The sequence below is a fragment of the Lactuca sativa genome, chromosome 6 (genome assembly GCF_002870075.4).
Source record: "Lactuca sativa cultivar Salinas chromosome 6, Lsat_Salinas_v11, whole genome shotgun sequence".
In the NCBI taxonomy this organism is placed as follows: domain Eukaryota; kingdom Viridiplantae; phylum Streptophyta; class Magnoliopsida; order Asterales; family Asteraceae; genus Lactuca; species Lactuca sativa.
In genome coordinates, this window is record NC_056628.2 from 199,038,089 (window position 1) to 199,053,489 (window position 15,401).

At 38.1% G+C, this 15,401-nt stretch overlaps 1 protein-coding gene across 1 annotated transcript; it reads right to left on the reverse strand.

Annotated features, from left to right (window-relative positions):
* Window positions 1-10,067: 10,067 nt before the first annotated feature.
* Window positions 10,068-15,058, reverse strand: LOC111901837 (nucleobase-ascorbate transporter 3). Its single transcript, XM_052764820.1, has 14 exons — window positions 14,716-15,058; window positions 13,917-14,014; window positions 13,602-13,778; window positions 13,046-13,146; window positions 12,872-12,947; window positions 12,720-12,779; window positions 12,387-12,571; window positions 11,689-11,785; window positions 11,490-11,576; window positions 11,340-11,398; window positions 11,152-11,243; window positions 10,968-11,045; window positions 10,513-10,676; window positions 10,068-10,386 (listed from the first exon to the last, which is right to left on the reverse strand). Exons 1-14 carry the CDS (start codon window positions 14,888-14,890, stop codon window positions 10,168-10,170), a joined length of 1,668 nt encoding a protein of 555 aa, XP_052620780.1. The 5' UTR covers window positions 14,891-15,058; the 3' UTR covers window positions 10,068-10,167.
* Window positions 15,059-15,401: the final 343 nt, after the last annotated feature.

Consider the following 15,401-nt stretch of genomic DNA (forward strand, 5'->3'; position numbering starts at 1 on the left):
TTTACCAAAGGTCTGAAACTTACCAATTAGGACTGATAGAGCCAAACATAAAGTTTAAAATACTATAGGAGTATTTTGGAATACTAAAAGACTCACACTAATCCCAGAATCATATTCAGAAGATAAGAACACAAACAAGAAATTAAAATACCATAGGGGTATTTTAGGATACATAGATAACCTTGTGTGAAGAACTAAAAAGATCCTTATTGATATACCTACAACTACAGAGGGTATACTCTCAAGGTTATATATAATAAGGATCCCATAGGCTAAGAATGTGTGGTTTCGCCCTACTTCCTTTTCCTTGTTTAGATGTGTATATAGGGTAGTATCACATATTCGAAGGCCTATCGAGTCTAAGCTATATATGATTTGTATACTCTGTGTAATCATAGCAGGACTCGATATGGATCATCTAGTGGAATGTTAATAATCTCTTAGGATTCTTTAGACATTTCCATTCTCGCATGAACCCTGTAGAAAACCCTATCCACTTCAGTGCTTGACAGAAGAGTTGATTCCGGCCCCGAAGAAGTTCATTGAGAAGATTTCCAGTTTGGAACTAAATGAACTGGGTCGAGACTATTGAATTCACCAAGTGCCGCTATTTTTTAGGGACGGTGGTGAGAGATTTGCCTAAACTTCCGAAATTTCCAGTCATCCATCATGAAGTGATGACACCCAGAGACGGATTCAGAAGTAAGGCAGAGTAGAGATTCAATATGTCCCTACGAGAAAAGAACCCTAGGTAACTACCCGGAGGAAACCAACGCCGATTTCAGTCAAAGATACGAGGCAGACAGAGAGGGAGCCAATGCATGGAACCCAAGAAGTGTCTTTTCCTCGTGTTCGTCACGCTAATACACCCATAAAATAATACAATTTAGTGAGTTAGTGGTTACACTACTCACACTATGTGTTAGGTAAATCGCCTTTTTCCCGTTGCCAGTAGCACGTTTAGAACGGATCCCCACACCTCTGTTGAGGTTGTTTGGCCATAAGTCTTCATGAGCCTTTCTTTCCGCGGTCTTCGTTCCGAACTGTTCTCAAATCTTTCCAGGTCGGAGAGTGAAACCTTTCCTAGTATAAAGGTAACTTAGTAGGAACGACTCGCATCTTATGGCCTTTCCGATACTCATACTCCTACCTTGCATACCAGGACTACATCATAGGGATGTAGGTCGACACTCGGACAGCCGATATCCGAGGCACGGGAAAAATTTAGGCCTAACATAGTAAGGATTGATACGTCCAGGGTTAACCTTCGTCTCTCATCAACTTGTGTTCCTCTTTCCGTGTAGGAACAACCATGCCTCCAAAGAAGCGAAACCCATCCGCTGGCAAGAAACCGACTCTCCTATTCGATGAAGCTATTTTCCAAGCTGCGGTCTCAGTAGCCATAGCAGCTGTCATGGCTCAACTGAATGCTAACAACGCCAATGTTAGTAAGAGCCCTATCGGAAATTCCGATCCTAGCAATGGACAGCAGCAACCAACACCTGCATACCCAGCCGCCCAAGAACCTCACTCAAATCCACTGAAGAGAAAGATCAAGATCGAGGAGGGAAGTACCTCGGCTCAAGGACCTTCCGAAGGGCAACGAGCTGAACGGTCAAATCCCCTGCCAACCCTTCCATCCCTACGTCTAGGAGACCATACCTAGGAAACCTCCCCCACTGCAGCAAGTGTAGCTACCATCATCATGGTGTATGTCGGGAGCTTTATTGTGCTAGGTGCCACATGTTGGGGCATACTACTCACGTCTGCAGAACCCCGGTTGAGTTCATTACATTAACCACCAATGTGGCGACCCGTACAGTTTGCCACCTATGTGGTGAAGTGGGACACTTTAAGAAGGACTGCCCAACCGAAGGGAAAGACAAAGACACGGGAGGAGTCTAACTCTACTGCTTAGGGAGAAGCATCAAGAAACTCGGTAGATCTTTGGTACGTCTCTCAATCTCAGATAACTAATGCAAAACATTAAAAGACTAATTCAAATGTAAATACTTCCTCATTAAGGCGAAAGTCGCAGCATTGTTATAAAATTTAAAATTCATCAGGTAAAACTATAATGGCTAAACATATACGTTATGGCCATGTATAGTTAAGATGGATAAACCTAGAGTGAGTGAATGCCGCCTCATTTCCTGTTCCTCGTCTGGTTGTGGATTTAGGGCGGAGTCGCTCAGTCAACAGTCCTCCCCACCTTAATTATACATGACTAGTATATGTTAGGCGATTATAGAAATGCCTCGTGAGAATCCATTCATGAAAAAGGTACTCTATTCAGAACACTTAGGACTCTCTATAGTTCTGCGTCGACTCTATCGGTCCAAGTATCCACGACAGTGATACACGAGACTAAACCCGAGACGCCTAGAACTTGTGTGCCTGTTCGGCACATGACTGTATTGACCCTCATTTTATATCATGTCGAAGTGTGCCAACTTCGACGCCTCTACCGATCACGGTTTGACTTGGTTTAGCCATGTGTAAATCCTTAGTATTGTGTAAAAAGAACTTTCTCCATAGCCCTTTCGGCAAATAAATGTTCTTCCGAACCTAAACATAATACAAATAATCAAACCTAATGCGATTCGTCAGTCGTCCCTCTTATCTCAAACCTTCCGAAGTACCCGAGAGAAGGGTACCACACGCTGTTGACCGGCTCCTCTTAGTCATATGGAAACCGAAGCGAAAGACACTGCAAGATACTCCAGAAGATGATAACCATCCGAAGCATACTTCGTAGATTCCCCAGAGAGACCCTTCGCACCTCGCACATCAGGTTCGTGAACCCAGAGGACAGAGCTCATGGGACTGACCACTATAACCAGGTATATGCATAAAGGTGGTATATAGTTGAGATCAAAAAGATTTAAGATGTGTGCTTCCTCCCTACTCCCTGTTCCTCGTTGGGTTGTGGGTCTGGGGTGGAGTCGCACAACTGAACATCCTGCCGACCTCATTTATATACGGCTTGCATACACCAAGTATTAGTGGTTAAGCCGAGTATGAGCTCTACCGCGAACCTCATAGTAAAGCCCTTCATCCTATTCCATAAAATAGGAGCTGGAGTCAAGATAACCACTGCAGGTTGAGCTACTATAATGACCACAAATCCGAAATTTGTTGTCATACCGGTTAAGCTCACATGATAGCTAACACCCTCAGTTAGTAAAGAGATTAAAGTTCCGAGTAATGGAACCCTATACTCACTAGATTTGACCTAGACCGAGAAAACTCAGAACCTTCGGAAGAGTAGTTGCCGAAGATATTCGCACTACTCAGGCACTTCGTCCACCCCATTACAGGCGAGTAGTGCCTAGGATCCTCCACCCTCTCGCATGGAGGAAATCCTCGTCGCCTTGTAGACGATAGACTTCATTCTCCGAAGTAAACACTAGAATACCAAGAACCACAGGATAACCTCCGCAGCCAAGAATACTTGATCAAAGTGCGAAAGTAGTTGCTTTAAGCCTCATGACCCAGATCCTGAAGAGATTATAGACTTGACACCAGCCTTGGTGTTAGTCGAGGGGTTATGCAGGAGCATGCGCTTTCCGTACTAGAATAAACCAAAGTCTTAGAGATTTATTGGACTATTAGGTGTTCCACAAATACTATCTCACGCAGAAATAGTAGAACCACCTCCCGAGATGGTCCAACACTCGTCTGGTGAAACCCTATCTCCCCGACCCTGAGGGTTTCCGTATCTCAAGAATCGTTAGTGCAGGTTCATTTTGCACGAGCTTGAGATAGACACTCTACAACAGACAGATAACCGTAGATACGCAACCCATCCGATGATCTAGAAAGCCTCTAAAAGCCAATTGACAGGAAACGCGAAACCAAAGACAACCCGAGTTTCCTAAGAACCAACCTGAAGGACTACACTACCAGTATGAGAGAGAACGTTAGGAACTTCGGAATAGCGATCACGCCAGTGATGATATTGCCATAGAAGTACACTATGTTCTAGGTACTGAAAATCTCTACCCTTCCGAGAGCTTAGGACCACCCGAGATCCTTTACGGAGATTGGTCCAACCCTCATTAGACAACTACTACTTTCGGATATTCCACAAGTTTCACACCTGATCGATCCACTCCTTAGACTTGATATGTGTTTACCCGACGTCACTCTTCGTATCCCACTCATCTTGATAGAAACCATTGAGAACCCTAACCTCGTAGATACACCAGTCGGAACTCGCTAGCTACACGAGACGGAATCCGCATCCCGTAAGTGATGGTTTGTTAGAATGACAGACTCAGGCCAGAGATCACTTGGGAATGCGAGGACAAACCGAATAGGAAGTACCCTCCTGCCTCTATCATTCATACCTACTTCCTTGCCTAAACCTGAATTTCGGGACGAAATTCCCTCTAACGGGGGGATGATGTGACAACCCAAGGTTTATTCTGTTACATTACCCCGTTACAGTTAACGGAATATTCCATTTTATAAAAGTTCCGTTAATTTGAGGTCGTAAAATAAATAAACATTTTATTTATTTATATTCTATGTCGTTATTCGTCGTAAAAAAAATAAAGTAAAAGCGTAATTTACATTTCCATATTATTTTGGAGAAAGTTAATTTTATTACGACCACTAAATCGGGTGCGACCAAAAGCCCCGTTTAACGGTAGTATCGGGTAGAATCCCACTGAGCTCCAACTCCAACCCATATATAAGGGGGAATGGACTTCATTCCACCCCTTTTACACTCTCTCTCTATACTCTCTCTCATAAAGCCAGATTTCGTCTCAAATCCACAACCAAACGCTTCCAAATCGTAAGTCTCTTTACCCTAACCTATTCTAAACATCATGACTTGTGATTATACCCCAAAAATCGGACTTAGAGGCTGTTGAAAAGGAGTTTACGGCCTAAGAGCCTCCTTAGGCCGTAAACCCCTAAAAAGAGGCCAAAATGACCCAAATTTGTCCCTAAAAGCTTGGAAACTAATTGAGGATTTAGCCTAGGAGTGTTTGCACCTCAAAACCATCATTTTTGGGACATAAAAGAGGGTTTACGACCCAAGCACATGCTTAGGCCGTAAACACCCTCTAAGCTTGTTAAATCATGTCCAAAACACTCCCAAACCACCCTTAGGCTTAAGACATAAATTAGGGGCTTGCTATTTTTGGTTTAGAACAATTAAACACAATGAAATGAGGGGTAAAAAGGAGTTTACGGCCCAAGCACATTCTTAGGCCGTAAACACCTCCAAACCATGTCAAATGGTAGTTTTAATCCCCCCCAAATGGCCTTATACTTAATTATAAATTACTAGGATTGAAACTAGGGCTTAAAACTTCCATAAAATCAAGGGGTAGGAGTTCACGGCCGTGAACTCCCATAGGGGTGGTTCATGGGCCGTAAACTCCCATTTGGTCCCTTTAAATGCCTAAAATCCATTCATACCTTTAAGATTTGGACCTAGCAAAATTCCACCATTGAGATAAGGCCTTTAAACATCCTAGAACCCCCTCACCATGAGTTTACGGCCGTAAACTCATGGGGAGTTGTCCCAGGGCCATAAACACTATAAGGAGAGTTTACTCTTTGAGAGTAAACTCCATTCCTAAGCCATTCACACCCTTAAATGTTACCCGGGACACCCCAAACACTTAACCAAAGTGTTTTCCGCTCCTTAGAGTGCGTATACTTGTTTAATTAGTATTAAATGTACTAATTGTATGTGAACATATGTTATCATATGTTAAATAGGTCACTAAGTGTGTCCAAGTCTTTACTTGACACCGAGCACCCAACCGGCACCTTCGTCGGATCCACTTACACCAGGTGAGTTCATACCCCTAAATGAACCTTTTAAATGTTTTTACATGTTTTATAGGGGGGGATACAAGTTAAACATGTCAGTTATCATATCAATCACATGTGATTGATAACCCGTATGCACAAGGATTTACCATACTGTTAACTGTTTTACCGAGAATGGCACTGTAAATGGTTTTCTAAAAACATAGTTATTTGTTCAGCTTTTACTTATGATGTTTAATCAAAGTTTCATTTTAAACTTGTTTATGAAAGGTTTTCAAAGGATTTTTAAAGATTTTCAAACTTATTTTACAAAGGAATACCAATTCGTGATTTTCTTAATATATAAAGGTTTTCCAAAGTTTTCGTCTATGTTTTTATACTTCTACTTGGTTAAGATACCACTGCGTTATTTCTGTTTAGTTAATACCTCCACTTCGTGATACACTTATACTTGAGAACGTCTCCACTTCGTGATACACTTATACTTGAGAACGTCTCCACTTTGTGATACACTTATACTTGAGAACGCCTCCACTTCGTTATACACTTATACTTGAGAACGTCTCCACTTTGTGATACACTCATACTTGAGAACGCCTCCACTTCGTGATACACTTATACTTGAGAATGTATCCACTTCATTATACGCTTATACCTGATAACACTTCCACATAGTTAGATGTATGCATGTGCTTGTATAGATACATATAAATAATGTTGGAAGGACTTAGGAAGGCTTGTTCGCCCTATTTCCTTTTCTTCGTTGAGATGTGGTCTGGTGGGATCGGATGTCCGTCCGAAGGTCGTTTGATCATTAATTATATATTATGTATGCAAGCATAGTCATATGGGTTTACATTAGTCAGTTCAGTTATGAGTCTATACCTCTAGTTCAACACTTATATTGGAAACACACTACCCACTATTTGGGATGCATCTTCGGGACACGGCCTTCTCCGTCGTCTAGTTGGTAACCAGAGTCTCCTGTAGGGAGAGCGGACATTGTGTGTATAGATCTATACAGGATTGACACCCCCGCACCCTGACTGCTAGCTACAGTCCACGGCCTACCAAGCCAAGGGGTGACAAATGTCATATTTTATAGACGCTTGCAGGGCGTCAGGTACTCTAGTGTCGGTTAGTATGGTTACGAGTATCCCAGGTTACCTTATAATTCATGGCCTTAAGGTAACAGTATTTCACCAGCAATTTACACTGTATGCTGGAAACCCACTCTCAGAGTCACACTGTTTTTAGACCTTGCTAGCTGTATCTTTCATTTGATACTGTCTACGGTCTGTATTCTCTGTTTTAGACCTTACTAGCTGTATCTTTCATTTGATATTGTATGGGGTCTGTATCCTCTTTTTTTTTGACCTTGCTAGTCGTACCTTTCATTTGGTACCGTTTGGGGTCTGTGTCTCTCTTTGTTAGACTGATCCAGGCGTGTCGTTTGTTCGATACTCTCCTGGAGTCTATGATTCTTTTGCCTTAGTCAGCAGTCTTCACTGCTGAGGCATATGTTATTTTCCTGATTTCTCTTGCTTTCTTTAATAATCAAATTATGTATTTTGATAATGATAGCGATTAAGGGAAAACTACTTTTTACCACATAACTCCGTCCAGTCTTGGTAGAAGACTGCTTTTATTAAAGAAAATATAGGATTTTCTGGAAAAGACACTAATGTAATGGACACTCTAAAACTACCACTTTTATTAAAGTTATTTGGATAAAATGACACTAAATACTTATGAACTCACCAGCATTTGTAAAAATGCTGATACTCGCTTTTCAACTAACTTGTATTCTCAAGTAAGCATTAGACAGGTACATTCCCGGAGCTGTTGATGAAGATAGCTTAGTACCAAGTTGCACCTATATATTTACTTGTATTACTTTGTGGTATTGTAATGTAAACCATGTAAAATTATTACTATTAATGCAATGGTTGTTGTACTTTGATTACTATAATGCATGTGTTGTGATACTTGACATGACGTCATCCACCCCAGAACGTTTCCGCCGTTCCAGTTTTGGGGTGTGACAATCATCCTAGAAGCTGTTGCATCTTAAGATTTGTGGATTTGGCATGCCTTTTTTGGAGTAGCGGGGTCTAACAACAAGCTTAATGTTCTTGGCCAGTCTTCACTTTCAACGATATTTGGACTGGCAAAGCACCTGATATGATGTTCACGGTGAATGGGTACTCGTACAAATGCGGTTACTACCTTGGTGATAGGATATACCCGGATTATTCTATATTGATGAAGGCATACTCGGTTCCTCGAAGTGAAAAGGCAAAGTTGTTTACAAAAAAACAGGAATCGGCGAGAACGGATATCGAGAGGGCATTTGGAGTCCTTAAGCAAACATGGCATGTAGTGAAATATGTTACACGACTTTGGGATAAAGAAAGAATTAAACGAATGGTCCTAGCATGTATTATAATGCATAATATGATTATTGAAGATGAAGGTCGAGCGATTTGCACGTATGATCCGAACGATATTGGCATTCCAATTGAGGAGTTCGTACCCGGAACGAATGCGTTTTTAGAGCGAGTTGTTGAAATTTATAACAGTGAAACCTATTTCAATCTTCGAGAAGATGTCGCCGAACATTTGTACTAACGTAACATGAACGAAGATTAGTTTTTTTATATGTATGTTTGTTTGTTTTTTTTAATTAATGTGATGTTTTTTTCTAGATTAATTAAGGTGTTGTTTGTTTTTTTGAAAAAAAAAATTCATAAAGTCTGCGGACCACCTCTGCAACCCTCTGCAGTAGAAGAGGTGGACCAAACGGCTGCAGAATGTAATAAGAAACATGCTTGTTTTTTTAACATCTGCATACTGCTGCAGATATTAAAAAATTAAAATAAACAGATTTTATAATCCGTAAATTTAATAATGTATGACATTTCGGCAAGAATATATGATATTTCAGCAAAAAATAATGCTATTTTAACAAAAAAATAAAGATATATTTTAGCATAAAATAATGATATTTCATCAACAAATTTTTATTATTCAATATAAAAAAAAGGAAAAAGAATTCATGAAGAATAAACAAAAAAAAATGTGAAATAAAATTTCAACAATATATAATTAATATTTTAGCAAGAAAAAAAAAGACGTTGGAAGAGGTAGGAAGAGGCAAAACAAGTGTTGCACCAAGAAGAACACGCGTAAAGGTGTTTTAATCCGAAGACTTCTGAAAAACAAACAGTTGCGAGATGAAAAGCGTTGCGCGTGTGCTGCGTCGCACAGCAATAAGAGGTCGGAAGAAGTTTTTTCCAAAAAACAAACAGCACCTAAGTAATGTAGTTTGAAGTTGTAATTTTATTTTTATAATTAATGAAAAACAAGTTTAAAAAAATGAATGTTTTTTAATTATAAAAAATGTAATTTTATTGTATTTTTGAATTAATAATAATAATAATAATAATAATAATAATAATAATAATAATGTGGAGTGGTGTGTTAGTGGTAGATATCTCATGTTAGTGGTAGGAGAATGTGGTGTTGATGTGGCACCCATCACATATGTGGTATATGGTGGGTATAACGGATGGCATAAGGGTGTTGTGGTGGTGAAGCCAAACCCAAAACTAGAACATCTTACGCATGGATTTTTTACAGAAAAAACCCAAAAATCTTAAAACCAACAACCCTGAGATTTGCTACTCTTTCTTTAAATTACGCAAATTTAATCATTGTAACAAAGAAAATGATATGATCACCTCAATTGATTGGAGTTGATGCTAGTGATGATGTTTACTCGATTCTATTGGTGTATATATCAACAAACATTCAAACAACATAATAAAATTTTGCAGATTTTTAATTAGAGTTTATGTATGTGTTTATCGTTAAGTTAGAAAAGATTGATGATAATACTTTGAGTTTGTGATTAAGAATTTTATGGATATCTTTTAATGTTTAAAAAGTATATATAATTGTCACTAAAAGATATTCTTATAAAAGATTCTAACTTTAAAATATCCATTTCTTAATCATGAGTCGTTACTACTTTTCTGGGCCTTCCTTTTAGGTCGGCTGTCGGAAAGGACGATTTAACAAGATTTCACAGATAAGATATGATCTGATCCAAATGTGACCTTAATGCTTTCTTAATGGAATGGTATTGGTAGGTCCCTTATGATGTGAAAACATTATCGACCTCATATCCAAATCGCTCCTTATCTCTCTCTGCATGGCTATTGGCCCCACATTTTCAAAATATCCCATCAAACTTTTTAACACTTGGCTTTCAAAAATTAACCACCATGCATATACCCATACCCATGCAGTAATATACAACAAAACTTACGTCCACGAATGCACGTGTATAACAAAATCAATTATCAATCATAGATATCTATTAGGCATATACTCATGAATCCTTAGAGGAAAACTATAAAACTCTTCGTTTCTACTATCGCCTTTCCTGTGTTGGAAAGGGACCCACCATGGCACACCTCTGTCCTCACGTGAATCATGTGCATCCAACGTGTTGTCCAGTATTGTCCCCACTATCATTGCCACCACCGGAGGTGAAGAGAATATGGTGTTCAATATATCATTGAACTACAAAACCATCATATTCATATTCATATAAATAATAAATTAAGACTCATCTGTCTGAATAATTGTTTCTATAAATGATGTTTGAAAATATATATATACAAGAAAAAGAAGGATGAGATTGCTTACCCAAACACCATCAGAATTTACAGGTCCACGACCCGTGACAAGATCAGTGTGCATAACAAAATATTGGGGTATGGATATTCCTAAGAATAAAGATAATCCCAATATGTAGATGTTTCTCATTGAATTATTGTTTGTGAATTGAATAAATGTAACTCCAACCGCAGCTGTTGAATCAACAAGAAACTTGTTAAAGATTTGTCACTAAGGTCTGAAATCAGGCTGTATTGTGTTTGGCATGTACTGGACTTTGATTGGATTGATGTTAATGAGACACCAAAAGGTGGAATATGGGCAACTCATTAAATCTGCAATTTTTTGTCCCATCCAAAAAGGTGGGATAGGGACAGCTCATGATCTCCAGTTGTGTGTGTAAAAGACATAAATGCCCTCGTCATCCAAAAAGGTAGGGTAGGTAATAAATGCAATAGAAAGTAGATTAATCAAAGGACACTCACCAACAAGACCATACAGGACACAATAAATGGCTGCAAATATTGGTAACGGGATTGATGCAAAGAATGCCCCAAATTTCCCTGAAAAAAATAAATAAATAAATAAAAACTAATTTTAGTCAAAAATCATGTGCAATGATAAGAAAGATTGTTTAGAAAAATGCTATGAAGAAGAACTAATGCAGACCGAATATGGAGAAGAAAAACATGAAAGCAGCTGAGACTTGAACTACTCTTCGACTTCCAACATGAGTTAGACCAAGAAGTCCGACATTTTCTCTGCATTTTTTTTTATTACAGAAATATATAAGTTTATAGAATAAAGAATATCTTATGGAATTAAAACGAAAATGAAAATAAGTAATGACTCATTACACAGATGCAGTAGTCCCAACTATTGAACCGAATGCCCCATCAAGTAGCTGGCCAATACCCTGGCATTATGAAAGGAAGAAAAAAAACATGTGTTAATTTCCAATTATTAGTAAATCATATAAATAAAACTCAAAAAATTAAAAAACAGACTTGAAAACCAATGCTTCGGCTAAGAACATGTGCTGGAGGGGGTGTGGCACCTGAGAAACGTGATGCGGCAATAAAAGTTCCTGTCGACTGCAAAAAAAAAAAAAAACAGAAAATGTCACGAAACTAGAGAAACAAAAAAAATCCAGGGTGTAAGAACTAAAAAAAGGGCAAAAAAAGAAGAGAAAAAAAAAAATGAAACCTCTACAGTTGTAACAAGAACCGCCCCCATCATACCAAAAACATGACTTGCTCTAAATATAGGAGTTCCCCATTGAAATGGATACGACATTTTGATCCTATAGTTAGTTAACCAAAAACAACGCGTCAAAAAAGGCTCATCTATAAATGGTTTCATAAGGTATGCAAAATTGGACACGACAGAACAGGTTGTACTGCATTTGGCATGCGTTGGACTAGGAGCGGTGTGAATGAGACAAAAATTGCAAATTTTTGTCCCACCCAAAAACGTGGGACAGGGAGTTGCGTTTGATCTCTCGTTTGTGCAAAAGACGTAAATACCCTCTTCATCTTCATCATCGAAAATAGCCATTATAGTATGTCTAGCCACGAACCATCCAGTCATGTCATGTGTACCAAACGCAGCCTAAAGCTGCGTCTGTTACACACTATATAAATTGATTGGATTGGACAGACTAGACACACTATAATGGCTATTTTCGATGATGAAGATGAAGAGGGTATTTACGTCTTTTGCACAAACGAGAGATCGAAAGCAACTCCCTGTCCCACGTTTTTGGGTGGGACAAAAATTTGCAATTTTTGTCTCATTCACACCGCTCCTAGTCCAACGCATGCCAAATGCAGTACAACCTGTTCTGTTCTGTCGTGTGCAACAAACAGGACCTAAAGAACATAAGAAGAATGCGGTATATTTACCATGGAGCAGATTCCATGAGGTATGAACGATCGGTCCGGCAACTAAGTTTGGTTTTGTTACCAACATTGTTATAGGCACCGGCTACAGTGAGTAGAGCAGCAAAAGCCCACACAAGTGCAACGCAAAAGAGTAAAGCAAATCTCTCAAGAATTGGATGAGCCCTATTATGGAGGTGCTTCATATACTATTACACAAAACCAACAATTTCCATAAAATACACACACACACACACACACACATATATATATATATATATATATATATATATATATATATATATATATATATATATATACACACACACACACGATTAGAAGCTAAAGATACTATACCTGTTGAAAGACGACCAAAAATATAAGCATAGGCAGACCTATCTCCACACAATTTCCAAGCTGTAATAACATAATTTAACCACAATTATGCATTCGATTATCAAAATTAAATAATTAGAATTTGAAATATTTTCAGAATAGAGTGGTTGTACCTGAGGAAACCCCCGTCCGGATAAACCAAGACCGACTACACAAATATATGCGACAATAATAACAGGACTAAATAGCCTACAAATTATGCCGCCAAAAAAACAAAATCAATATAAAAGTAAGGAAATATAATTAAAGATAAATCTTATTGATAATAAGAGCAAGTAACACGTTACCTTGTAAAATCTCCCCACGCCCGACTAAATCCAAGAATTATATTGATGAATGAAGATACTATTAGGGATCCTTGAATAGCCCTCATAGTGTGGAGAAATCTCTATCACCCAAACCATAAACAGACACTTAAGTTGATTCAAACAAAAAATTAGGTATTCAACCTACATGTATCAGGATACATACTTGTACATATGTATGACACTGATTTTGTTATCAGACACTTAACCTAAACCTTTATTATCAGACACACATGCATACCATTATGTATCTTGTATATATCTTGCAGCATATAGTGTGCAAGATACATAAAAGTATACAATGATGTATCAGACCTCATGGTCTGATATAATACATATATCATACCATGCATCAAGTCTGATACATTGATACTTGTATCAAGGTCTGATACATTTATACAAGTATCAGGCCTAATACATTGATACATGTATCATACGTTGATACATGTATCAAGGTGATACATGTATATATCAGGTCTGATACATAGATATATAAATGTATCAGGCCTGATACATGTATGTACATCTTTACATATACCTGATGCTCAGATGGAAAGTCTTCATCTGCAAAATCATTTATGATTGACAACACGGGTAGGAGGTAGGCAAAGGATGGTCCCATGACCGTAGGAAGTCTAGTACCGATTAAAGTTTGTAAAAGGGTATTCAATCCAGACATAAAGAGTGTAGCTTGAATTACACGAGCCTTATCACCCTATAAACCAATAAAGCAACAAACTTTAATATGAAGCAAGATCAAATTTTCAACTCGTTTATATTCATCTTGGAAATTTTTCAATCTTGATCAACTCAATTTTTGAAACTAAAAGGATAGGTATGTAAAAAGACTCACATGATTACCACCCATTTGAGGTACAAGCATGGTAGCGATCATAACAACACTTCCAAGCATCACAATATAATGTTGGAATGCCAGCAAAACAGTTTGACCTGTAAAAAAGATTGATCAAACAATTAGAAACATAAATTAATGTTAAAGTGAAGTAAAGGGGTTAATAAACTTAATTAAATAATAAGAATTATAATAAACAAAAGAGAAGTTTTAGTGGTCAAACTTAACATTCCCTCTATATAAAAGAATATAGATTAACTATATGTTAAATTCAAGATTGACATAGATTAATAACACAATTAAGAAATAATACTGTCCTATTTATAAAATTAGTAACAAGATTCTTCTAATCAAACAAGAAATCTCTAATCGAAATTAATTTGAAGTTAGAATATTAGTTGGCTTGACCTCAACTCCAGTCAAACCATATATTTCTTTTCGACTCCGACATAGAGGGAACAGGACACGTTTCTGCTCATGGTTGATGAAAAGTTTTATAATTAGTGAAAGTCGCTCGAAAAACAAAATAAAAAATTTAGATCTTTTTTCTTTACATAAAGGGGCTTTACAAAAAATCCGCGAGGAATCAAATTGAATCAAAGAGTTCATATAGCAGAGGTATAAAAACAAAAACCCTCAAACAAGAATACGATAGCGATAGGGAGAGGAATCATTCCTTTCAAATCAAGACAGATTACAGCTTACAGATTACAACTTTTTTGCATAAAAAATCAATTTTTTTTATCGTTTAAACTTCAAAAATGAATAAAGATTTAAGATTCAGAAAGTAAAAACAAACCCCATGAAGGATTGGAATGGATGCAGTAGTTTAGCTGGAGAAGCTGTTCGGAGGGTGGAAAAGCAGGTCCTCTAGCAGCACCCAACGGCGGGTGGATGATGGACGGCGGAGGCGCCGCGGATGGTGGGTGATGGTGTCCGTGTCCGTGTCCATGCCCGTGCCCGTTTTCCACCATAATCAACTCCTGTGATCAAATTTCCGGCAACCGAAATTCTTGAAAGGCGAAAATGAATGGATGACTTAATTAAGCGTCTGGTTTGAAGGTAGAATCTGGTGTAAAATCAACTCCATTTATTTGCAGAAAACGATGGGAGGGTGTCTGGTTTCGAGGGCCGCAACGCATTACACACAGGATGACCCCACAACCCCACTTCTCGATGGAGTTCTTTCGCTTTCTACAGGTAAATCCTTTTCTCTTTCCTATGGTAATAATTTTATAATGGTTTGTACCTTGTGAAGATAATTTTGTATATTCTCTATATTTGTTTTTCTAGCTTGGAATAGGACCCAGTCGTTCGATAAACATGTTTGACTCAGACGTATCCTCTTGTTTATACATTGTATAAACAATGATAAATAGCAACATAGTTGTGTTAATAATGATCTTTTATTTTTATATTATAATGTTTTGAATGACATAATCCGGCTATATCCGCAACTGACTTTCAATTCAGAAGGATTTGCCT

Coding starts and splice junctions, on each gene's coding strand:
- LOC111901837 (XM_052764820.1), bottom strand. CDS start 14,890: ATGGTGGAAAACGGGCACGGGCATGGACACGGACACGGACACCATCAC. Junction 12,780..12,871: donor CCGGACGGGGGTTTCCTCAG/GTACAACCACTC, acceptor ATGTTATTACAG/CTTGGAAATTGTGTGGAGAT. Junction 12,572..12,719: donor TTTTGGTCGTCTTTCAACAG/GTATAGTATCTT, acceptor TTTGTGTAATAG/TATATGAAGCACCTCCATAA.